The sequence below is a fragment of the Dipodomys merriami genome, unplaced genomic scaffold (genome assembly GCF_024711535.1).
Source record: "Dipodomys merriami isolate MVZ:Mamm:240054 unplaced genomic scaffold, mDipMer1.0.p SCAF_136, whole genome shotgun sequence".
NCBI lineage: Eukaryota > Metazoa > Chordata > Mammalia > Rodentia > Heteromyidae > Dipodomys > Dipodomys merriami.
This window is the reverse complement of record NW_027202671.1, coordinates 1,259,842-1,283,451: the sequence shown is the minus strand read 5'-3', so window position 1 is coordinate 1,283,451 and position 23,610 is coordinate 1,259,842. Positions and strand designations below refer to the sequence as shown.

Below are 23,610 nucleotides of genomic sequence, written 5' to 3'. Positions count from 1 at the left end.
TCATGTTCAACATTAAAGGCTATATGTTATGTAATGTACATGACATAATAATCTCCCCTAGAAATTTGAACCTGATTTAAAAAAAAAACAAAGAGAATAGTCAATGGAAAATAATACATCAAACACAAAGTTGCTTTCTGTTTTCCCTTGCAGAAATTTATTCACCCTCAATATAATGGAAGATTCTCAGACTGAGGATTCTTTCCAACATGAACTTGAAGATTATATCAGACAGCAGAGAGCCAGAGGATTACAGCCAAAGATTTGCTTTAGAAAAGAAACTGGAGTCTCTGTACCCCAAGAAGGGTACATCAGTTTCCGATCTCCAGTGCTAGAGCAACAACTCTCCCTCAGCAGAAACTTCCCCAGCTTCCCCACTTCCTACGAGAGGCTGAGCGCAGAGGAAAGGCAAGTACCTCTCTGGTCTAAAATCCATCACTCCAGACAAAGGCTGGAATCTCCCAGCAACTGTCAGAACAATCACTACTATTTTTCCAAAAGTCCCTGGCTTCCAAGTCATAGCCTCTCCTGGGAGGACGGCAGCATGGTCCACCCAGCAGGCTATCAAGACAGATGCCAAAGGAGGCAGTGGGAAGAGGAAGGAGATGCTGCCACAGAGGACCCAGTGAAGGGCAAGAGGAAGTACCGTGCAGAGATAGGTTCCCTCAAAGAACACCAGGGCCTTGACAGGAAGAGAACCAAGACAGAGTCAGAGAGAATACAGAATTCCTCAAGCAGAATGAAGAGCCACCTGTATGGAGCAGATGCCCCCAAAGTGGAAAGCCAACCCCACAGGAAGAAAAAGGGACATAGCAAAGAAAGTCTGGAGGAGAGGGACTTGTGGGATGAGGCCATCTTGGGCAGTTGTTATTGATGCTCAGACAACTTGGGATCCCAAATGGATGAGTGAAATGACTTTGAAGCAATTAATTAACCACCCACTTTTCTTACCAATCAGCTGCTTGAAGTCCTTTCACTGTATCTGGATAGATTTTTTTTTTTAATTCCAGACCTGGGGCTTGAACTCAGGATTTGGGCATTCTCCCTTAGATTCGTCACTCAAGAGTAGTGCTCTACCACTTAAGCCACAGTTCTATTTCTGTTTTTCTGTTGGTTAATTGATGATAAGAGTCTTATGGACGTTCCTGCCCAGGCTGGCTTTAAACCAGGGTCCTCAGCTCTCAATCTCCTGAGTAGCTAGAATTACAGGCATGAGCCACTGGTGCCTGACTAGAAGCTCTTCCAGAATTGGCAGACCTGGACTCTTGAATGCCAAGGACTAGAGGCTGAGCTGGCAAGCTCAGAAGCTCCCATATCCAAACCTTGGGAACTTGAAGCCTGTTTCTCCAGAATTTAGAAACTAGAGACTTAAGGCTCTTCCTGTTCTATTCAGATTGGAGGCTTAATACTCTGGGCTTTAACTATAAGCAGCCCTGAAATTCTGCAGGTTTTGTTTGGTTGTTTGGTTATTGTTTGTTTGTTTGTTTGTTTGTTGCCAGTCCTGGGGCTTGAACTTGGGGCCTGGGCACTGTCCCTAAGCTTCTTTTGCCCAAGACTAGCACTCTACCTCTTAAGCCACAGCAACACTTCTGGCTTTTTTTGCTTATGTTGTACTTGAAGAATCAAACCCCAGGGCTTCCTGTGTGCTAGGCAAGCACTCTAAGCCACAATCCTAGCCCAGATTCTGCTGTTTTAATCTTGGCTTCAAAAATCTTTGTTTTGTGCTGGTACTAGGCTTGAACTGGGGCCCTAGCTAAAGTGCCTTAGAGCTTTTCACTCAAGGCTGGGGCTCTACCATTAGAGCCATCCCTCCACTTCTAGTTTTTTGCTGGTTAATTGGAGATAAGAGCCTCCCAGATTTTTTTGCCTAGGCTGGCTTCAAAGAGTGATCCTCAGATCCCAGCTTTTGGAGTAGTTAGGAATACAGGGGTAAGCCACTGGTGCCCCACTGTTGGCTTAGGTTGAAGAGAGATGAGAAGTAGACTCACTTTTCCAAGTGTTTCTACTTTGAATTTGGTATCACATGAGACTTTTCTGTAACTGTTCCCAAAGGCAATCATCAGAGTGGAGTAGACTCATTTGCATCACTCTCTATTATAATGTTCCTGTGCTGGTTGTCAAGTTATTGACTCTTAGACCCAGGCAGCTTTTTTTTGGTTTGTGAAGCAGACTATTATAGTTGTTTGCTAGTTGGCTGGATGCTAGTCTCTGCCAGTAGAGGGTGCAGGAGGATCAATGTAAGGTGGAAGCAGGAAAAGAAGACTTCCTCTTCCCAGAGTTGCCCTATTCTGTGCCAGCAAGCCAGTCAACAGGGAGAGAATGCTCAGCTAAAGCAGCCAAACTGCCACCTGCAGGTCATGTCCAGCCACCATCTGCTTTTGTATTGTTCTTAAGCTACCAATAGTTTTCACATTTGAATCTCAACTGAGAAAACTGTTATCCAAACAAAATGGATCTTTGTCTTCTCATTCATTAAACTGTATTACAATGATTGTTATCATGGGTTTCATCAATAAAAAGGATGAATATTTGTTTTCTGTGTTCTAGTAATGCCTACATAGTATCATCGACCAGGCCTCCTGCCACAAAACCCAGGGACATGTGCCACATGTTTGCTTCCTGACCCTTTCCAGAAAGAATCTGTGTCCACCTGCTTTAGAGTCTTCTGTGCACTTAGCCATCTTTTCTTACCTAACAACACTTTGTATTAATTTTCTTGCTTAAATTTCGGGTGTTTTGGTCTCCTGATTTGGACCTCACAGAGTTCTACTAGAAAAATAACTTCTATCAACAAATCAAAAAATAAAAACCTGTCGGCACCAGTGACTCATACCTGTAATCCTAGCTACTCAGGAGGCTGAGATCTGAGGACCATGGTTCAAAGCCAGCCTGGGCAGGAAATCATAACAAAGCAGCAAGTAACTCCTCTGGAGGCTAAGAGATCTGAGGATCAAAGTTCATAGCCATCTAGGCAGAGAAGTCTGAGTCTCTTATCTCCACTGAATCTGGAAACATCCAGAAGTAGAGGTAGAACTCAAATGGTAGAGTACCAGCCTTAACCAAACAAGCTAAGGGACAGCACCCAATCCCTGAATTCAAGTCCCAGTACATACACACAGACACACAGACACACACATACACACACACTCTACAGGCAAATAACTTAGTGAGAAAGTTACTTCCTTCACAGTGATTTTGAAGCATTGTTTCTACCCAAAAGTAGGCAGAAACAAATATTTTGAATAGACGTTCAAAGAAGAAATATAAATGGCCAACCAGCATTAGAAAGTTGCTTAGTATCCTATGTCATTAGGAAAATACAAATCAAAACCACCATGAACTATCATTTTGTATATACCCCCTAGAATAAATAAAAAAGCAAAACTGGGCTGGGAATGTAGCTTAGTGGTAGAGTGCTTACCTAGCATGTGTAAAACTCTGGGTTCCATTCCTCGGTACCACATAAACAGAAAAAGCTGGAGGTGTTGCTGTGGCTCAAGTGATCTAGTGTTAGGCTTGAGCAAAAGAAGCTCAGGGACAGTGCCCAGGCCCTGAATGCAAGCCCCAGGACTGGCAAAAAAAAAAGTGACAAGTGCTGGTGAGGATATGGGGATACAGGAGCTCTCCTACATTGTTGGTGATGACAAAGTGGCATAGCTACTAGAGAGAACAGATGAGCAGTTCCTCAAAAAGTTAAACAATTATTATATGACTCAGAAACTCTATTGCATGGCACATTACCCCCCCCGCAAATATTGAAAACAGACTTAAACATACACTTGCATGTAAATGTTTATAGCAGCCCCATGTTAATAGCCAAAGGGCAGCCTTAGCAGTCAATCCCAAGGTTCATCAATAGATGGACAAACTATGGTAAATGCAACTGGCTATGTCAAGCAATAAACAGGAATGAAGAACTGGTCTATATGACAATGTAGAAAAACCATAAGCATGTAGTGTTTAGTAGATGAAGTCATTTACTAAAGGCAATCTTTTACATGATTTCCTTTACATGAAATATCTAGAACTGACGAGTCCAACTACTACTAAGGATTAGTAGTTCCAGGAACTGAAGGGAAGGAGCCATAGGGAATAATGCACTACTTACTTCTGGACTGTATGCTTTCAAATGGTTTATTTGTAATATTATCAATAGTGTTGGGCTGGGTGTGGGTGGTCCAAACCTGTAATCCCAGCTACCTGGAAGGACGAGACTGGGAAGTTGGAGGTTGGAGGTCACTCAAGGGAAAAAAAAATGTTATTGAAATCTGGGAGACTATGGTTCACACCTATCATCCCAGCTACTCCGGAGGCTGAGATCTGAGGAGCAAAATTTGAAAAGCATCCAGGGTAGAAAAGTCCAAAAGATACTATCTCCCATTAGCCAGCAAAAGATGCTGAACCGGAGGAATGGCTCAAGCGCTAAAGCACAAGACTTGAGCAAGAAAACTGAGTGAGAGCATAAAGCCCTGAGTTCAAGCTCCAATACTAGCACACAACACAAAAAAGTTATCAAGATTATCTCAATAAATGATCAAATCAGGGTGGGTTGCACCTGTAACACCATCTCTAAGAGATAAAGACTGGAGGATCAATGTTTGAAACCCACTCTGGGTGAAAACATGAGACCCTCCCAGAAAAACTCAAACAGAAAAGGCTGCTTGTACAGCTGAAGCGTTACAGTGCTTTGCCTAACAAATGGAAGGCCCTCAGTTCAAACTGTAGTTCCAAAGACAACTGCTCCTGGGTACAATAACAATATGACAACGGGGAGGAGGTTTTGGCTGAGCTGTTTTACTCAGGACATGGCCCTACTTGCTTCGTCATCTCCAATTCCTTTAAACTCTCCCCAGTACAGTGAAGCCTATCACCAATAATGAGCAGTACTAGAGGAGAAAGAACATTGGGTTTGGAGGTTGGAGATCATGATGTTCTTACTCCACTGTCTCTAGTGACACATCAATCCCCTGTTCACACTGCAAATTCTGTGTGGCTCACACCTGTAATCTTAACTACTCAGGAGGCTCAGATCTGAGGATCCAGCCAGGACAGGAAATTGAAAGTCTTAATCTCTACTTAGCCATCAAAAAGCCTAAAGTGGAGTTGAGGCTCAACTGGTAGAGCGAGCACTTGGCCTTGAGCAATAAAGCACAGGGACAGTGCCCAGGCCCTGAATTCAAGCCCCTGTACACACACACACACACACACACACACACACACACACACACACACACACACAGAGAGAGAGAGAGAGAGAGAGAGAGAGAGAGAGAGAGAGAAAGCAATAAAGAAAAGCAGTGCTATCCAATTACATTCCCTCTACCAATCCTCCAGCAGGACCTGTTGATCTGAGTCTCAGTTGGCCTAGTTGTCACAATGGGTCACGACCCTGTCCTGAACACTTCCCAGGGGTCAGGAGGCATTTACACACGTGCTGGTGCTTGGCACGACTCAGCGCTGTCAGGCCTTGCCTTGCACGGGGATCTGGTGGGCTCAGTGTAGCCCAGACCTCTGAATTGCCAGGAAGCTATGGGCGGAGACCTAACCATCCCTACACACCACAGCCCCGCCCCTATTCATCAACACCCACCCCACCCCCACTGGGGGCCCCAGGTGCCCCGCCCGCCCTCTGCTCTGATTGTCCTGGAGGGGCCCCAAGATGCAGCCCTGGCTTTGGCTCCTCCTGGCAGGTAAGCCTGGACTTTGTCCCTACTCCCCAGGGGATGGTCTGAACTAGACCAGGGGACAGGGCCGGTTTGGAAATGGTTGTCTCAAAGGCAGAAGGCAGAGCTCAGAGCCTCGCTGTGGGGACAGCGGTGGGGGCCGCTGGCTGGCACAGTCTCTGAGAGTGGAAAGGAATATAAAACCCTCCATGAGCTCATCACCGGCCCAGGCATCCACAGCCTTATGTCTTAGACCTCTGCCCAAAAGCCTGGAGGTGTGGCAGGAAAAAGGGAGAGAGGAAAGCGAGGGAAGGGGAAAGGAAGGAGGATGTGAGCGGGAGGGCATCGGAGAAGAAGGAAAAAAAGATATCCTTATCCAGGAGCTCCACAGGTATGTATCCCTAGGAAGGTGCCAGGGGCCCCGTCTGGCCTTCCTGCCCCATGCATGGCCCAGGCAGAGAGTCCTGCAGACACATCTTTATTACTTCCAGGAAGCTGTGGTGGCACAATTGGACAGAAGCCACCCAGTGCTGCCAGTCCAGGGACAGCTCTAGCTGGGCACTTCCTCTTCTGGCTCTGGCATTAGGGGTGGTGGGTACTTTGGCTCCTCAAAGACATTGTGCTGAGGTTGAAAGTTTGGAGTTGGCAGATTCCCTTAGGGTTGAAACTGGCTCCCAATAAGACTGATGGCCAAATGCCCACTCATCTGTGACCCCTAACCCCCCAAAACGTCCTACCAGCTAGACCAGACACTAACCCTGAGACCTCATACATGGAAATGAGTCTAGGCCAATAAAGACTGGGAAGATTATTGCCCATGGTTCTAGAAATATCAGGTTCCTTTGAAAATGGAATTAGTGGGCTACTGAAATCAAATGAGATCACGTGTGTCTTGGAAACCTGTCTTTGTGTCCAGAAAGCAGCAGGGTCTCAGTCACGGCCAGGTACAGTGGCCAGAGAAGCAAGCTGACCCAGAGGGGGCGGGGGAATCTTGGTGGGGGACAGGATGTGTCTTAATCAGAAGGGGGAAACAGATACTTATAGCCCAGGCCTTACACTAAGGAGCCACTTCTGGGCTTTTCTGGAAGGACTTCTGTCATCTGTATTTGTAGCCCCATTATGTGTCTAAGTCCTAGGAGTGGATCACAGACTTCTTTAACTCAGAGGTTTCACCCTCAAGTTTTGGGGTCCCATGACTAGGGTTTAAGTGTGGTTCACTATATACAGGTTGTGTAACTTATCTAACACTCTTACCCTTCCTGAGCCTCTGTTTCTCATAAGTAAAATGCTTGTAAAGCAATCTCTTTCCCCATAGCATCAGATGAGAATTAAGCGAGAGAAGGCATGACCATGCCTTCCATATCTCCATAAATACTACATTATTGACTATTTCTCCAAAGACACCACTAGAAAAGGCAGTCTGACATTTGGGGAGAAAAAAGAAACCCCAGAAGCCACTTGGCACCAAGTGCAAATTCCTTGTCAATGAAAGTCAAAGCTTCAGGGTTGGTAGAGCGCCAGCCAACAAGCAAAAGCATCAGGTACCAAGTTTAAGTCCCAATCTCAGACCTAAAAAAGAAAAGAAAAGAAAGTCGAAACTTCAAGTGATATGAAGGTGCAGTCTGTATAAATTAAATTTAAATTAATCTCATTGTGTCCTAGGGTCACATGGGGCCATGAAGTATCAGCTGCAAGCACAGAAACATGGGCCACTAACTCAGGAAGCTGGCTCCTCTGTGTTACACACACACACACACACACACACACACACACACACACACACACACACACACACACACACACACACACACCACACACACAGAGGCCTCCTCTGCTCACCCAGATTCGTGTCATCTTTGTGCTTCTCCATGGTACACAGAGTGGCCCTCTGTCCCAAGCCAAAATGAAAGGTCAGATAGTATTTATTGGAACTGTGAGTGAAGTCTTGGCCATGAAGGGAACCCTTCTGCTCCTTTTTGAGATTTTACTTATTATTAGTAACAATAATGTGAGATATGAGACTGGTGGATGATATTTACCTGTGTATAGTGTGATTTCTCCCATATCATTTTCCTTCCTTCCCTCTCTCCCTCCCTCCCTTCCCTCCTTTCCCTTTTTATTTCATTCTTCCGTGTGGTGTGGTGTGGTATGGTGTGGTGCTGTGTGTGTGTGTGTGTGTGTGTGTGTGTGTGTGTGTGTGTGTGTGTGTGTGTGTGTGTGTGTGTGTGATTGTTGGCAGTAATAAGGTTTAAACTCAGGGTTTGGGCACTGTCCCATAGCTTTTTTTGCTCAAGAATAGCACTTCACCACTTGAGCCACAGCTCTACTTCTGGCTTTTTACTAATAATTGGAGATACGAGTCCCCCACACCTTCCTGTATGGGCTGGCTTCCAACCATGATCCTCATATCCCAGGCACCTGAGTAGCTAGGATTGCAAGCATGAGCGATTGGCACGTGTCCTCCCATTTATTTCCAATGCTCTTCGGCAAAAAGAACAGTAGCACCAAGCCATTGCTCTCTGACTCCCCTAATGTCTCACACTGATGCAGAGCAGGGACTGGATTTCCAGCTAGGTCTGTAAGTCCCACTTATTCCTCATGAGCAAACCTCTGCCTACTTGGCCTTCCCCTCTGATACTAAAGTGAATTCCCAGCCCTGCTTCTGGGGTGCTTGTCTTTTTGTTTGGGTCGGGACCTGGATTGGGGAAAAATGTCTATAATTGTGCCTGCTGGAGACAGTTGCCCAGAAATGGTGGCTGGTCCTGTTTTAGGCAGCAGATCAACCAAGTGCTCTACCTGAGTCTAGGCTCCTCTCCCATGATGCCTAGATTTTCAGCTGCTAGAAGCTTTGGGAAGGAAGGCCTGTGCATCAGATGGCAGCCAGGGAAAGCTAAGGACAACCAATTTTGGCTTCAAACTTTGGGTAAATTAATAGCTGTAATTGGGACTTCGATTAAGTAGCTTCTTGCCTAGATTCGTTTCATCTGCATAATGGGGGTAAAAATCCCCAAACTAGTCGGGCATTGGTAGCTCTTGTAATTCTAGTTCCTGTAATTCTACCTCTTCAGGAGGCTGAGATCTGAGAAGCATGGCTCAAAGCTAACCCAGGCAGGAAAGTCCCTGAGATTCTTATCTCCAATTAACCACCAAAAAGCTAGACGAGGATTTGTGGTTCAAGCAGTAGCGTTCCAGCCTTGAGCGAAAAAGCTTATGGGACAGCACCCGGCCCTCAGTTCAAGCCTAGTACCGGCACATCCATATACACACAAAAATATCCCAAAGCCAGTTTGAGATTTGACTGAAATAATCCATGCCATGGGCCTGGTATTTAGTCTACTATCACCAAATAGCCAAGTGTTCCTGTGCCCAATGTAAAACTATAGCAATCATCTGCCTGGCCACTGATCTCTGTGAGGCTCCAATCCAGTAGCTCCCTCACCTCCCCCCACTTCTACCCCTAGGCCCTGTCACTGAAAGGATTTTTCCTGGATTGGGCTTTGATCCATGGTTTGGTGTGACTCTAGACACACGACCCCCTCCCCCCATGAGCTTGTCCAGGAAAATGTGCTGAAGGTTTCTGTCCTTCTGCCCCCTTGCAGCTCTGAGAGGCATCCTAGCCTTCCAGCAAGCCCCTACACTGGTGCAGGTTCTGAGCCACCAAATAGGGTCTCTGCCCTGCCAGATGAAATCCTTCTCGAGCAATGCGCGTCTCTACTGGCTGAGATTACACCAGGACCCCAGCAATGGCAGCTACTATGATGTCCTGGCCTACTGGGATTCTGGAAAAAAAACGACGATATACAACGCAGGGGTGACAAAAGAGAAGCTAACTTTGTCACAGGACATGACCAAGCCCACTCTCAATATCACGCATGTGACACCTGCAGACAGTGGCATCTACTCGTGCATGACTGTCGGGTCCCCTAAGCTGACCTTCGGGAAGAGCATTCTACTGAATGTTGGTAAGAACAAGCTAGCACTATATAAATGAGCATTATACACCTACTGTGTACCAGACCCTGGGGCTGCCCAGCTCTCAGTGAGCTCTACTCTGCAGCAGGACTACCACTTGCTACTTCCAGTTTTCTGGTGGTTAATTGGAGATGAAAGTGGCACAGACTTTCCTGCCTGGGCTGGCTTTGAACCATGATCCTCAGATCTCAGCCTCCTGAGTAGCTAGGATTACTGGCGTGAGCCACCTGCACCCGGCCAGCACTGTGCTTTTATGGAGACAAAACGTTCTGTTTTTATGCCCTTCAAGTCACAGCAGAGCTGGGTCCCTGCTCAGATGGGGATCTCAGAAATGCTGATTATATTCACAAGGGAAGGAGGCTCTTTTTATCTGGGCACACCCAATGAGAGCATTCATTCCCAGGGTAGTAGAGGGGTAGATGCCTTCAGTCTTCTTTGTGGGTTGAACCCTATCCTTAGAGTTTTGGGGAGTAAGCAAACTGCTAATTTGCCACATGGCATTAGGCAGGTCCTTCCCTTTCTGGCAACCTCAATCTTCTCATTTGTTTCATGGGAACTGTTAACTCCTTTAGTCCTGGGAAGCTTCAGTTCTGTGAGTTCAGTTAGTACATCCAGTAAAAATATATTCAAGCTAAAGATATAATTTTAAATTTTCTTTTTTTTTTTCTGCCAGCCCTGGGGCTTGAACACAGGGCCTGGGCACTGTCCGTGAGCTTCTTTTGCTCAAGGCTAGCACTTTATCTTTGAGCCACAGCACCTCCTCTGGCTTTTTTGCTTTATGTGGTACTGAGGAATTGAACCTAAGGTTTCATGCATGCTAGACAAGCACTGTACAACTAAGCCACATTCCCAGCCCCTAATTTTAAATTTTTGAATTTTTTAAATGAAAAAGAAACAAGAGAAACTAATTTTCATAAACTTAACCCAATTTATCCACACTGTTATCATTTCAGTAAGTAACCAGTATGAGGTATTGCTGAAATATTGTGGCATTCTTTCTGCATACAGATTGAACACATTGTGCAATCTAAGCTGCACATGTGACCAATGGCTGCCATGTTAGACACATTCAGCCTCCAAGAATGAGGAGGATTCTGGCAAATTCTCCCAGTCCCTTGTATGGCTTTAGTGAGCCCTGCTATCCCAGCTCAACTTATGGTCAGGGCTCCTATGTCCCTGTCTCCTGCTCCTATAGGGGGCACTGAGAGGGACAAGGGATCTTGGAGTGAAGAGGTAGAGACAACTAGGAATAGAAGCATAATTAGAAAGACAAAAACCATCTAGGTGATATAGGCCTGTAACCCCAATACTTGGGAAGCTGAGACAGGAAGATCATGAGTTCCAGCCTGAGCCCAGAGTGAGACCTTGCCTAAAACCAAACCAAACAGGCCTACCCTGTGGGGTGAGCATGAGGTTCTGAGAAAATGAAAGTCTCTCTTGGAGGTAGGGGTAGATCAGTGTACTGATTCTTGTATAGAATGAGGGACTTTGGGTTTGGGTTTGGTTAATTGTTTTTGTCTCTATGTACCCCACATCTTTCCACTCATGAGATTTCAGTGTCTGAGGAAGGTGGTTGGTGAAGAAGCATAATTGATTTGCAGAAACTTCTAGAAACTTCCCAAAAGCACCAACCCTACCCACCACTACCTGGCTTTCCTATTTCCAAGCCACATAAGCTGCCCAGAACCCCAAGAGTGGCAACAACTCCCCAAAGCTCATTTTTATAATCATGCCAGTTCACCCACAGCCTGGATACCCAGAACCAGAATCTATCTGTTTGACTGTGTTGGAGAGGAGAAGACGGGGTGATAGAGCAAGTGTCTGGAAAAAGATGGGGCCTAGTTCAGGCCCATTAAGCATACCATGGGCCCAAAGGGCCTGTCCATTGCAGGAAGACACAGAGAGAGGTTGAAACTGGAGGGTAAGGCTGGATCAAGGGGAACTTTGTTGTGGGCCAGATGAAATTAAAACAGAACAGCTCTTAGTACCCCCAAGAGCTCCCACATCATATCTAGGTTTCTGTGCCCAGCCAAGGAACTAAGGGCCCTGTAGAGCTAACTCCCTTCCAAACTCACCAGGGACCAGTTGAGAAGCCCCTGCCTTCTTTTTTTTTGTTTGTTTGTTTGTTTTTTTGTCGGTCGTGGGGCTTGAACTCTGGGCCTGGGCGCTGTCCCTCAGCTCTTCAGCTCAAGGCGAGCGCTCTACCACTTGAGCTACAGCGCCACTTCCGGTTTTCTGGTGGTTTATTGGAGATAGGAGTCTCACGGTCTCTCCTGCCCGGGCTGGCTTTGAACCTCTATCCTCAAATCTCAGCCTCCTGAGTAGCTAGGATTACAGGCGTGAGCCACCAGCGCCCGGCGCCCCTGCCTTCTTGAGGTGAATGAAAGTACCTCTGGGGCCATGAGCAGTAAGGACATGACACCCCAGAAGGGAGCCATGAGGTGACCTCACAGTCACTCCTCAGTACTAATGACCAAAGGCGTTGGGTTGATCTATGAGTTTGACTTGTGTGTGTGTGTGTGTGTGTGTGTGTGTGTGTGTGTGTGTGTGTGTGTGTGTGTGTGTGTGTCCTGGGGCTTGAATTTGGGGGCTAGGCACTGCCCCTGAGTTTTTATGTGCAAAGCTAGTGCTCTACCGCTTTGCACCACACCCCAACTTCCAGCTTTTGGGTGATTAATTGGAGATAAGAGACGCCTCCCTGGGTTGGCTTCAAACCACGATCCTCAGATCTCAGCCTCCTGAGTAGCTAGGATTACAACCATGAGCCACCAGCACCTAGTTTATATTACATTATTTTTAAGGACTTCTAAGAGAAAGGAAACTAATCTCAAACTAAGTAGCCATCATGAGGCCATGTGTGCAAAACAGAGCCGGCATCTCCTTAACATGGGCCTCCTCACTGGCTTCCGGGTTGGGAAGGAAGGTCAAGAGCCCCTTTCTCCAAGACACCAAGCTGACCCCCCCCCCCCATCCAAGATACTAGACATATTGAGAGCAGATGAGAAGCTTTCTTGCTGTGTGACTGCAAGTTCATGTAGCATCATGGAGATCAGTGATCCATCGTGAGGACTCTAATACCTGCATATAAGATACAGGGTTGTCTCTTAGTCTAGCTGCTCTTTAGCTGGCTAAGATGTGTGCTTTGCTTTCTGTCTGCAGTTGATGTTCTTCCCACCACCGTCCAACCCACCAGGAAGACTACCAAGAAGAAAATGTGCCGGTTCCCCAACCCAGTGACCCAGAAGGGTGAGTTCCATCCCCCAAGCTCTGAGACAGATGTCCTCTCTACTTCCTCTCTTCCTCCCTCCCCCTCTCCCTCCTCCTTTCCTTTCATCTTTCTGCAAGCACTTTGGCAAGTGTTGGGTCTCTAGCCTGTTTCTCCACCCCCCCACACACACCAAACTGGGGTTAGAAGAGATCCTGAGTATAATAGCCGTCACAGTTTAGAGAGGACAGTCAAATCCTTGCAGTGCAAAGCAGTGAGGATAGACCTAATAAAACATCTTCACACCAGCTTTGTTCCTCATTGCCAAAAAGTAGAAATGACCCAAATGTCTACCAACTACAAAATCGGTTACCAGTATGTGAGCCTGCCATTACAATGGAACAAGAAGATGATCATGGTGGCACATGCCTATAATCTCAGCATTCAGGAGGCTGAGGTGTGAGGACCGCAAGTTTAAGGCCAACTAGGTTACATAACATGATCCTGTCTCTAAATTGATTAATTTTGGATAAACTTTGGAAATATTATGCAGTGAAAGAGGGTAGTCACAAAAGACCTCATATTTCATAATTCCACGGACATAAAATATGTAGAGTATGATATTTCATAGAGACAGAAAATGAATGAGTGCCACTCTGAGGAGGAGTGAGAAATAATTCCTAAAATATAGGGGCTTCTTTCCCGGCAGATGAAAATGTTCTCAAGTTACATTATGCTGGTTGTTGCACAATTCTCTGAAGATTTTTTTTTGCGGGGGAGGCCAGTCCTGGGGCTTGAACGCTGGGCCTGGGTGCTGTCCCTGAGCTTTTATACTCAAGGCTAGTGCTCTACCACTTGAGCCACAGCTCCATTTTTGGTGTTTTGGTTTGGTTTGGTTTTGGAGTTTAGTGGAAATTAGAGTCTCATGAACTTTCCTGCCTGGACTGGCTTCAAACCACACTCCTCAGATCTCAGCCTCCTGAGTAGCTAGGATTATAGGTGTGAGCCACTGGCACCCAGTTCTCAGAGAATTTTAAATATATCAAATTGTATGCCTTAAATGGATGGACTTCATGATGTGCAAATTATATCCTAATGAAGCTGCTAACTAACAAAATGACCCAACTCAGGGCTGGGAAGGTGGCTCAGTGGTAGAGCACTTGCCTTGCATGCATGAGTCCCTGGTTTCAATTCCTCAGCACCACATAAGCAAAAAGAAAAAAGCCGGAAGTGGCGCTGTGGCTCAAGTGGTAGAGCGCTAGCCTTGAGCCTTGAGCTGAGGGACAGTGCTCAGGCTCAGGGTTCAGGCCCCATGACCAGACCCCCCCCCAAAAAAAAGACCCAACTCAAAGAATCAGCACTTTAAAACTTTCCAGTTTTGATACTTTACAGGATGCAACACATAAGATGAGCTTAATATATATTTGCTAATGAGCAGAGTAAATGTGCCTTTCTGTATCAAACACCTCTCTGCCAGAATGGTGGAGGGGGGGGCGGAGGGGAAGGGGAGGGAAGGGAAGGGAAGGGGAGGGAAGGGAAGGGAAGGGAAGGGAAGGGAAGGGAAGGGAAGGGAAGGGAAGGGAAGGGAAGGGAAGGGAAGGGAAGGGAAGGGAAGGGAAGGGAAGGGAAGGGAAGGGAAGGGAAGGTACACTTTCCTTGAACCCATCAGCCCAAATAAGTTTCTGGAAAAATACTGACTTCAACTTCAACCTCCCCCCCACCAAGTTTACTGCTGTCACACAGAAATTGCCATCTGTTGTCACCCAGAGAAGAAACCACAAGGACACCATCCTCCCCAATCCACAGCACTACCTTGTGCTGCTTGGGTTGCTTTGTTTTAAAATATGAAAGTACCCAAGGAGGGTACTGAATAGAACCTTGGAGATAAGGATGGGAGAAGCCACATGATGTCTCAATGTAATGAAAAATCAGAACTTCAGAAAGGCAAAGTCTTACCGAATGGAGGTGGGGACAGAATGACCTTGTCTCGTAGCATATTATGCTTGGACAACTTCATCTAAAGGAGTTTAGGCAGGCTACAAGGTTAATGGTATAAAACACAAATACGGTGCCTGACATCTTCAGCTACACAGGAGGCTGAGGCCAGAAATTCACTTGAGTTCACAAATTTGACACTAGCTTGGACAACACGATGAGACTCCATCTCAAAAGGAGAGAGGAGCGTGGGGAAGATAAAGGAAAGGGGAGGGGAGGAGGGAGAGGGAGAGAAAGAGAGAAAGAAAAAGAAGAAAAAAGAAAGAAGGAAGGAAAGAAAGAAAGAAAGAAAGAAAGAGAAAGAAGAAAGAAAGAAAGAAAGAAAGAAAGAAAGAAAGAAAGAAAGAAAGAAAGAAAGAAAGAAAGAAAGAAAGAAGATAGATATGTGGAAGCAGGAGGAGCCAGCAAAGCCAGGTGAAATAAAGGAGCCATAGGTATGTAGTACATTGTTGATTTCAATCCAATCACGTCCACTCCTCAGGATGCCTCCCATGTGTGTTACTTTTTAAAACTTCCTTCAGATAAAACTCCATACCATACACTTCCCCATTTTAAACACCCAGACTTAATGAATTTTACAAAGTTACTTAGTTACCCAACCATCTGCACAATCTAATTTATAATGTCTCCACCATCTAAATAAAATTCCAAGTGTTCAATATATATAAATATAAGTCAGGTGGCTCATGCCTGTGATCCTAGCTACTCAGGAGGCTGAGATCTGAGGATCACAGTTCAAAGCCAGCTTGAGCAGGAAAAGTCTGTGAGACTATCTCCAATAAACCACCAGAAAACCGGAAGTGGCGCTGTGGCTCAAGTGGTAGAGTGCTTGCCTTGAGCTGAAGAGCTGAGGGACAGCACTCAGGCCCAGAGTTCAAGCCCCATGACAAAAAAAAAAAGTCCAAGCTCACACAAAATCAAAAGATTAAAGTGAAATACTGTTGTCCTCTCCCCCACTGAACTGATAAAACTAAAAACCAGGACTGGAGACATAGTTCCAGTAGTAGAGCACCAGCTATAAGTGAAAATGCCAAATGAGAACACAAGGTCATGGGTTCAACCACAGTACCAAGACAGAAAAACAAACACTAAAACTCAGTGATACTAAGGGTGAGCAGGGTGCACTATTAGTGGGTGGGAAGGAAGAGAAAGCATTGGACAGTACCTCTTACAATTAACAATAGACAGACTGGGAATGTAGCTTAGTGGTAGAGTGCTTGCCTACCATGCATGAAGCTCTGGGTTTGATTCCTCAGGCTGGAAGTGACACGGTGGCTCAAGTGGTAGAGTGCTAACTTGAACAAAAAAGTTCAGGGACAGTGCCCAGGCCCTGAGTTTAACCCTCAGGACTGGCCAAAAATAAAAATAGTTAAAGTCTATGAATCTGTAGTTCCCATTTTCATATCAGTTTCAGGACATGAAACAATTATCAGGGTGAGTGATTTGAAAGAGTAAAACATGAAAACTAGCCCAGGATGGTCCACTGTGTGAATTTTTAAAGTAACTTATATATCCATGGAAATTACGAACACATAAATTCAGAAAAGAAAATTATCAAATTACCAATGCTGTTTGCTCCTTACCTGGAGTTTTGTTGTCATTGTTGTTTTATTCTTTTAATGCCAGTACTAGGACTTGAACTCAGGCCTATAGGCTGTCTCTTAGCTTTTTCTGCTCAAGGCTAACACTGTACCATTTGAGTCTCATCCTTACTTCCAGCTTTCCACTGGTTAATTGTAGGTAAGAGTCTTATGCACTTTCTTGTACTGGTTGACTTTAAACTGAAATCCTCAGATCTCAGCTTCCTGAGTAGTTGGGATTACAGGTGTGAACTACTTGGCACCTAGCTCTCAGGACATTTTAACCTCATATAAAACTTTTTTACAATAAAAATATAATTAGTCCAAACCTTTCAAAAATATAGCCAGCAAGTTGTGAAATTCAAATACAAAATCATCAAATAGTTTAAATAAAATCTCATTTCTAGGCATGAGAATTTTCTTCTTCCTTTGAACATAGTTTCTGAGTTTAATTATTTTTAAAAAATTTGGAAGATGAGCCGCGCTGGTGGCTCACGCCTGTAATCCTAGCTACTCAGGAGGCTGAGATCTGAGGATCGTGGTTCAAAGCCAGCCTGGGCAGGAGAGACCGTGAGACTCCTATCTCCAATAAACCACCAGAAAACCGGAAGTGGTGTTGTAGCTCAAGTGGTAGAGCGCTCGCCTTGAGCTGAAGAGCTGAGGGACAGCGCTCAGGCCCAGAGTTCAAGCCCCATGACCGACAAAAAAAAAAAAAAAAAAAATTTGGAAGATGATATCTAGCTAGCTAGCTAGCTAGATAAATAGATAGATAGATCTTGATGTGTTCAAAGTGAATACAAGAAAGATTGGATGCCAGGTACCAGTGGCTCATGCCTGTAATCCTAGCTACTCAGAAGACTGGGATCTGATGATCATGGCTTGAAGCTGGCCTGGGTAGGAAAAATCCACGAAACTCCTACCTCCAGTAAATCACCAAGAAAGCTGGAAGTAGATCTATGGTTCAAGTGGTAGAGCATTAGCCTTGAGCAAAACAAAACAAAACAAAAACCTCAAGCACAGCACCCAGATTGAGTTCAAGCCCCAGGACTGGCATGAAAAAAAAAAAAAAAAGATAGGAAGAAAGTACACCAAAATGTAACCAGTAGCACTCTCCTAAAAGTGGGTTCTGGTCTTGGGTGATTTTCCTCCTTCTGTATCTGCCTGCCTCAAATGCTCAGTGTTGAACAAGTGTCCTGTGTGTTTTCCAGGCCCAACATGTAGCCTCATCACCCTCAGCCTGCTGGTGGCCGGTATCCTGGTTCTGCTGGTGTCCCTGGGTGTGAGCATGCGCCTTTACTGTGAGTTGCCCCTTGCCAGGCCATCCTGGTGTCCCCAGTTCCTGTCTGAAGGTCCAGGAGGGAGGGGGAGTTCCTTCTCTAGTGCAGTAGACAGCAGCCTGGTGGCTATTTGGCCCCAGAGAACCTATGGTAGTTCTGGAAGTGATTCTTTGTGGAGGGAGAAGGAGTTGGAGGAAGTCAAGAGGTGCCAGTTTATCATGTTTGCTGAGAATGAATGTTAGCACTGAGCCACATCTCCAGACTCCACATCTCAGATCCTATGCTGCCAGAAGGAGAGCCCACCAGTCTCTGGAGTCAGATGGATCTATGTTTTGTTCCAGTGCTGCCTGCCTGGCTTCTGGCCTGGGAGTAAAACATTGTCTACCAGCCAGGGCTACAGTCTGTAAAGTCTTTCCCAGAGAAGCGGGCATGAGGCTTGTGCTGTAGATGGGAATTTGCCCAAGTAGTAGAGATGCAGGATGTGGGCCCAGGAGTTAGGTGAGATAGCCAATGGTATGAGTGGAGTTCCCGGAAGTCCCCCCTCCAAGGGACTGTGGGAAAATCAGATGGCTGCTGTCTTTGGCCACTACAGACCTGGGCTCATCTCTTCTCATGGTCTCTTAACCGACTGGCTTTGTCATCAGTGGAGGGGAAGCTCAGACTGCCTCTAGCTTTTCAGCTCACCCATGCCTCCTTGTGCAAGTTACTTTCCCCTTCCCTGGGTTTCTATAAAATGGGCAGGTTGGTGGCCCTAAACTTGGGCAAGCCACAGGTCTCTGGGACCACGTGATGGCAATGGTGACCCATGTGCATGCATAGCTTTGCATCCCTTGCTCCTACCTCGGGGTCTGGGTATCCCACTCTAAGAACCTACTAAAGTGCCATGATCTACAAACTTCTCTGATTAAGGACTTTTTCTTATTTACTGGTATTTTTTTTTCTTTTTTGTGGGTTGTGGGCCTGAGCTCTGGTCCTGGGCACTGTCTCTGAGCTTTTCATCTCAAGGCTAGTGACCTACCATTTATGCCCCAGTGCCACTTCTGGATTTTTCTGCTTATGTGGTACTAAGGAATTAAACCCAGGACCTCATGCATGCATGGCAAGCACTCTACCACTGAGCCACCTTCCCAGCCCCTTTACTGGTAATTGTAAATTGCCAAGACTAACTGCAACTAGCTATGTTTATTTATTGTACCTCAAAGACAAAGAGTAATAGAGGTTGAGACACATTTACATTTCTTCCCTTCACCCCAGTGGGAGATCTTGCTTATCCCTGTACCCACGCTATGTTTGAGATGCCCCTCCATGAGATTTCTCATTCCTGACCTATTATGAAGGACAAGAGAGAAGAGTTTAAAGACACAGAATGATGGAAATGCTTTTAATCCTGCCTTTCCCACTTAAGATACTAGTTTAAGATACTAGTTGGGTAGATTACTCAATAACTTGCTTGTTGTGCCTCTGTTTCCCCATCCTAAGATGGACCTTGTAGTAGTATCCAACTCATAAGCTTCAGTGAACCTAAAGGGGGTTGATGGGTGTGGAATGTTTGGGAGCAAGCCTGGCACAGGGACGAGGTTGAGGTGGGGATGAAGCTGCCTTCCTCCTCCTGTCCATCCCTGGGCGTGGTGCCCTTGGTCCAGAGCCCCTGCTGACTGTGGTACTTGCTCTGTTCTTCCAGGCCTGCGAAGGAGAGCCCGGCTTCACTTCATGAAACAGTGAGTGGTCCTTGGGCGGGGCCCTGGTTCCTTAGCTTCTGTGCTGCATGTAGCCCCTGCTGCAGTCAGGAGTTGACGTTACATGCCAGCACAGATGGAGTGGCCATTTGGAAAAGAGTTAACCTGAGTAAACAAAAATACAGAGTAACCGCTCAATGTGTGTCACAGAAAACAAGCTGAGTGCTCAGCTTTCCCAGAGATAACAGTCAACCTTCACAAGCCTAGGACACCAGCGAGAACTCAGTCCAGCCCCTCCCCACCTGTCATTTCATTCAGCCAGGCCTGCAGGAGATGGGGAATTCATTCTCCCCTTTTGCACATCATGGAGAGAGTCCAAGCCAGCTGTCCCACCAGCAGTGGCTTCCCCTTTTACACACACGTCCTTGTTCTACCTCCCACCCTGGGCACTATCTGATCCTAGGAGTTGGCAAGCCCGAAGGTTCAGTCTCACAATGCAGCATCCAAAAATAAAGGCCCTTTAGCTCGCAAGCATGATACACACCTGTAATCCTAGCACTAGGATGTCTGAGTCAGGAGGATAGTAAACCCAGGTCATCTCTGGCAACAGAGCAAGACTCTGTCTCGAACCAAGAGTAAATAAATAAATACAAGCAAATAAATACAAAATCATTCTGCAGATCTTGGCAAATCTTGGCAAAAAAACAAAGGCTGTTAAAAGCTAGAGGCTCTAGCTGCTCCCCATCCCCAGGGTTAGGACCCCACTCTTGGATCTAATCTTTCTTTCTCAACATAGAGACTGTGTCATATCTACTTCATGAATTCATCTGATCCTCAGAACACCTCCTTTCACATGGGGGTGGGGGAGGGAGAGGATACATCTCTAAGTGGAAGAGAACCACCACATCTTGTGCTCAGGGGTGCTGGCTCCAGATAGTGGCTGATCTGAGTTGAAGGCCCATCTGCCACTCTGCAGCTGTGTGGCTACAGTTGGGGCACTTCACCTCTCTGAGCCTCCAATTTCCCATCTGTAAAATGGAATGGCAGTACCAATCTCATGGCTTCTGTTAAGCCTGCTAGGGAAATGACCAGAAAGTGTTCAGCCCCCAGTTCTAAGGAGTCAAAGAACAAACTGACACAACTAAATTCAACCCTATGACTCTAACCACCAGGAAACAAAATGTGCTTTTCAATACTCTAAAATGATCATGCCCACATTAGCTCTCATTTTTACAAATGCTACAGTATCATACATAAGATTTGCTTAGCCATGCAGCTGTATTTTTTTTTTTTTTTTGGCTTGGTCATGGGGCTTGAAATCTGGGCCTGGTTGCTGTTTCACTTTATGGATTGATTTAGAAAATACTTACCTCCACCTCACTTAAGATATAATAATTTAAGCGTAACTGTCTAAATTAGACCCCCCCCCCAGAAAGTTCTGTTCAAAATCTCCCCCATGATGACCTTTTATGGTGAGGGAGCCTACTCTGGGCGCTGCCTGTGGTGTGTGCCCACATATCCTCTTTGTTAATCTGTTCCTTGTGATCTAATGCCAGTTTGGGAGAAGCTGGAGGTAGGGTCTCAAGCTTTGGCAAGCCAGGGTTCCTGAGAAGCAGCTGAGACAAGGAAGAAGCTCAGAGTGGCCCTGGGGGGTCCCTGCATTCCCCACCCTACCCCTTCTTCACTAGAAACAGCTCTGCTCTCTGTTGTTGGGGTTTACTTAGAAGATATTATCTGAACAAGAGTTTGTGGCATAGAGGAAGCTTGAAAAGCCCTTATGGGTTTGTTATCATGACCTACATGTGGCCAAAACAGTCCCTGGGTCTTGAAGATCAGCTCTTCCAAATTCCAGCTGCAGTTTGAAATAGATGTTTCCCGGCCTTTGACTGTCCAGTGGGAACCATCCCCTCATCTGCTTCTTAATGTGCCTTTGTGAGTTACTCACCTTACAAGACCCTGCAGGAAGTAACATTGTTCAAAGCTAGAGATTTTGTGCTATATTTTAACTTCTTTAAATGATTGAGGTAAGCCCCCAAAACTTCCTAGCACAAAATGCTTAGTCTCTGGGATGCTAGAACCCCATTCCCCCTTATTTACTTTATTTCTCTCTTTCTTTCTCCCTCTCCTCCACTCCCCCAAGTATTGGGGCTTGAATTCAGGGCCTAGATGCTGTCCCTGAGCTTTTCCCACTCACATTCTTCCACTTACAGCTTTTTTTGGTAGTTAATTGCAGATAGGAGTCTCACAAACTTTACTGCCTGGGCTGACTTTGAACCTGTGATCATCAGATCTCAGCCTTCTGACTACCAGCTTGCCATTTGTCTCTTGCTACAGAAAATATGGTACCATTTGCTCAGAAAATAAGTGATCTTACAACTTGCTGTTGTTTGCAGGTTTCACAAATAACCAGAGACTGTGCTCTTGGTATCCGGCTATGAAAAGACTGTGGTCAGTAATGCACAAGATCTGCACAAAAGAGAGAAAAGGGACACCTGCGGCAATGCTGGTCCCCCTACCCTGCTCAAGCATCCTGCATTGAACTGCTGCTAGTTCTTTCTGTGGACCTCAAGCGCAGGGCGACTTGTTGCTGAGCCATGGAGAGTCTTAGAAAGGGGGCTTTAGGACATTCACAAGTGGGCTGGAGAACTAAGAGCAGCTACCATGGCAATACTGCCAGTTCCTGTACTTGTCCTGGGTGGGTTGGGACCTTGAGTGGTAGCTGTCCAGCTACCATCTTTGAAAGTTGCTTTGTCCTGATTGACTCTTGGGTCACTTGTGGGATGCAACTGGGACAACAGCCCTAGGACTTCCCATCCACACAGCCATGTGAGTCTCTCAGGTCTTCCTTTAGAGCTGGAAACCCATAAGGAAAGATATGTCACTTTTTTCTCCCAGCAGGAAATTTCCCAACCTCCATTTCTTCCTTTCTTCTCCTCTGTGTTGCTGTGAATGTGTCAGCTATAAAAATAAAATCTGAGTCAATCACAGAAGTGGCTCCTGTGATGTAAATGAAGAGGAAAAACCTGTCTACAGTAAAGATGATGATCCGTTGAAATGACACAAGGATAAAACTTGTATGACTTCATTTTGTATCCAAGATCTTTATTTGCCCCCCAAGCATGTTGTAATTCCCATGGTATCCACCATGGGAAAAAGCTGGAAGGTTAGCAATGTCCAAGGTACTAGAGCCAGGCCATCAGTGTCTCCAGCAGCATGTCCTCCAGGCTCACTCCAAAGTACCCTATCCACTCTTGGTTGAGTCCCCAGAATCCTGGCATCAAGACAGTCTTGCACCAAAGAGAAGGTGAGAGACATCTGGGTCTCTGTGCATTCATTTGATTATTACCTCTCAGCTTTGATGGTCAGAATAGGAACATGAAAGGAGCAATGGAGAGCTGGAGTGGGAAGAGAGAAGCCTCTTACCTTTTGAGAGCCTGGGTCTTAACCCCTGGTTGTCTAGAAACTATGGAGTTAAAGCCCAGTGCAACTTGGGTATACAAAGAGAATAAAGTCCCACCTGTTTTCCCAGCAAGCTCAGAGAAAAGCATGTGGGAACTATTAAGAGGTTCAGAGGTTGTGTTCAGCATATAAAAATGTTACACAAAACAAGAAAGCAAGCCAGGCACTGGCTTACAGCTCATGCCTGTAATCCTAGCTACTCAGGAAGCTGAGATCTGAGGATGAAGGTTCCAAGCCAGCACAAGTAGACAAATTGGAGAAGCTTTTTACCTCCAATTAACCAGCAAAAAAAGCCAGAAGTAGTTTTGGCTCAAGTGGTAGAGCTCCAACAACCTTAAACTAAGGAACAGCACAAACCTCTGAGTTTAACCCTTAGTTCTGGCAGAAAAGAAAAGATGCCATCGGGGAGAGGCAGCATGGCCACCTCCCAGCATCTGAGGTGGGGCTGCAGTAGAACTGGGTATGGTATGGTGCTGGGAAAGCAAAGGTTTTCTCCCCATCGTCCCTGCTGAGATGAGAAGGGGAAAGGGTCAGGGGTGGAGAGACCTGACTCCTCCAGCTTGCTAATTTAGACTTCTAGCCTTGGCCGTGTTGTACAAATGATGAGACCCAAGCCCAGTTGCATGCAGTCTGCCCTCCTTGGGCTCAAACCCAGTCCACAGTGGAAGTAAGCATGGGCCTCAAGGCCCTGGTCCCACTGCAGGAGCTGACATTCAACGTGTCTCCTGGCTGTCATCTTCGAAATCGCTGCTTTACAAGTTCAGGTGGGGCTGAGCTGGCCAC

At 46.1% G+C, this 23,610-nt stretch overlaps 2 protein-coding genes across 2 annotated transcripts; both read left to right on the top strand.

Annotated features, from left to right (window-relative positions):
* The first annotated feature begins 175 nt into the window (after nucleotides 1-175).
* Nucleotides 176-874, top strand: LOC138825192 (lysine-rich coiled-coil protein 1-like). The gene has a single exon (XM_070019575.1). The coding sequence runs from the start codon at nucleotides 176-178 to the stop codon at nucleotides 872-874; it is 699 nt and encodes a 232-aa protein (XP_069875676.1).
* A 4,755-nt stretch (nucleotides 875-5,629) lies between these two features.
* Nucleotides 5,630-22,403, top strand: LOC138825167 (T-cell surface glycoprotein CD8 beta chain-like). The gene is made up of 6 exons (XM_070019568.1): nucleotides 5,630-5,690; nucleotides 9,263-9,625; nucleotides 12,795-12,881; nucleotides 17,624-17,713; nucleotides 19,374-19,410; nucleotides 21,762-22,403. The coding sequence occupies exons 1-6, from the start codon at nucleotides 5,660-5,662 to the stop codon at nucleotides 21,772-21,774; spliced, it is 621 nt and encodes a 206-aa protein (XP_069875669.1). The 5' UTR covers nucleotides 5,630-5,659; the 3' UTR covers nucleotides 21,775-22,403.
* Nucleotides 22,404-23,610: the final 1,207 nt, after the last annotated feature.

Coding starts and splice junctions, on each gene's coding strand:
- LOC138825192 (XM_070019575.1), top strand. CDS start 176: ATGGAAGATTCTCAGACTGAGGATTCTTTCCAACATGAACTTGAAGAT.
- LOC138825167 (XM_070019568.1), top strand. CDS start 5,660: ATGCAGCCCTGGCTTTGGCTCCTCCTGGCAG. Junction 5,691..9,262: donor GCTTTGGCTCCTCCTGGCAG/GTAAGCCTGGAC, acceptor GCCCCCTTGCAG/CTCTGAGAGGCATCCTAGCC. Junction 9,626..12,794: donor GAGCATTCTACTGAATGTTG/GTAAGAACAAGC, acceptor TTCTGTCTGCAG/TTGATGTTCTTCCCACCACC.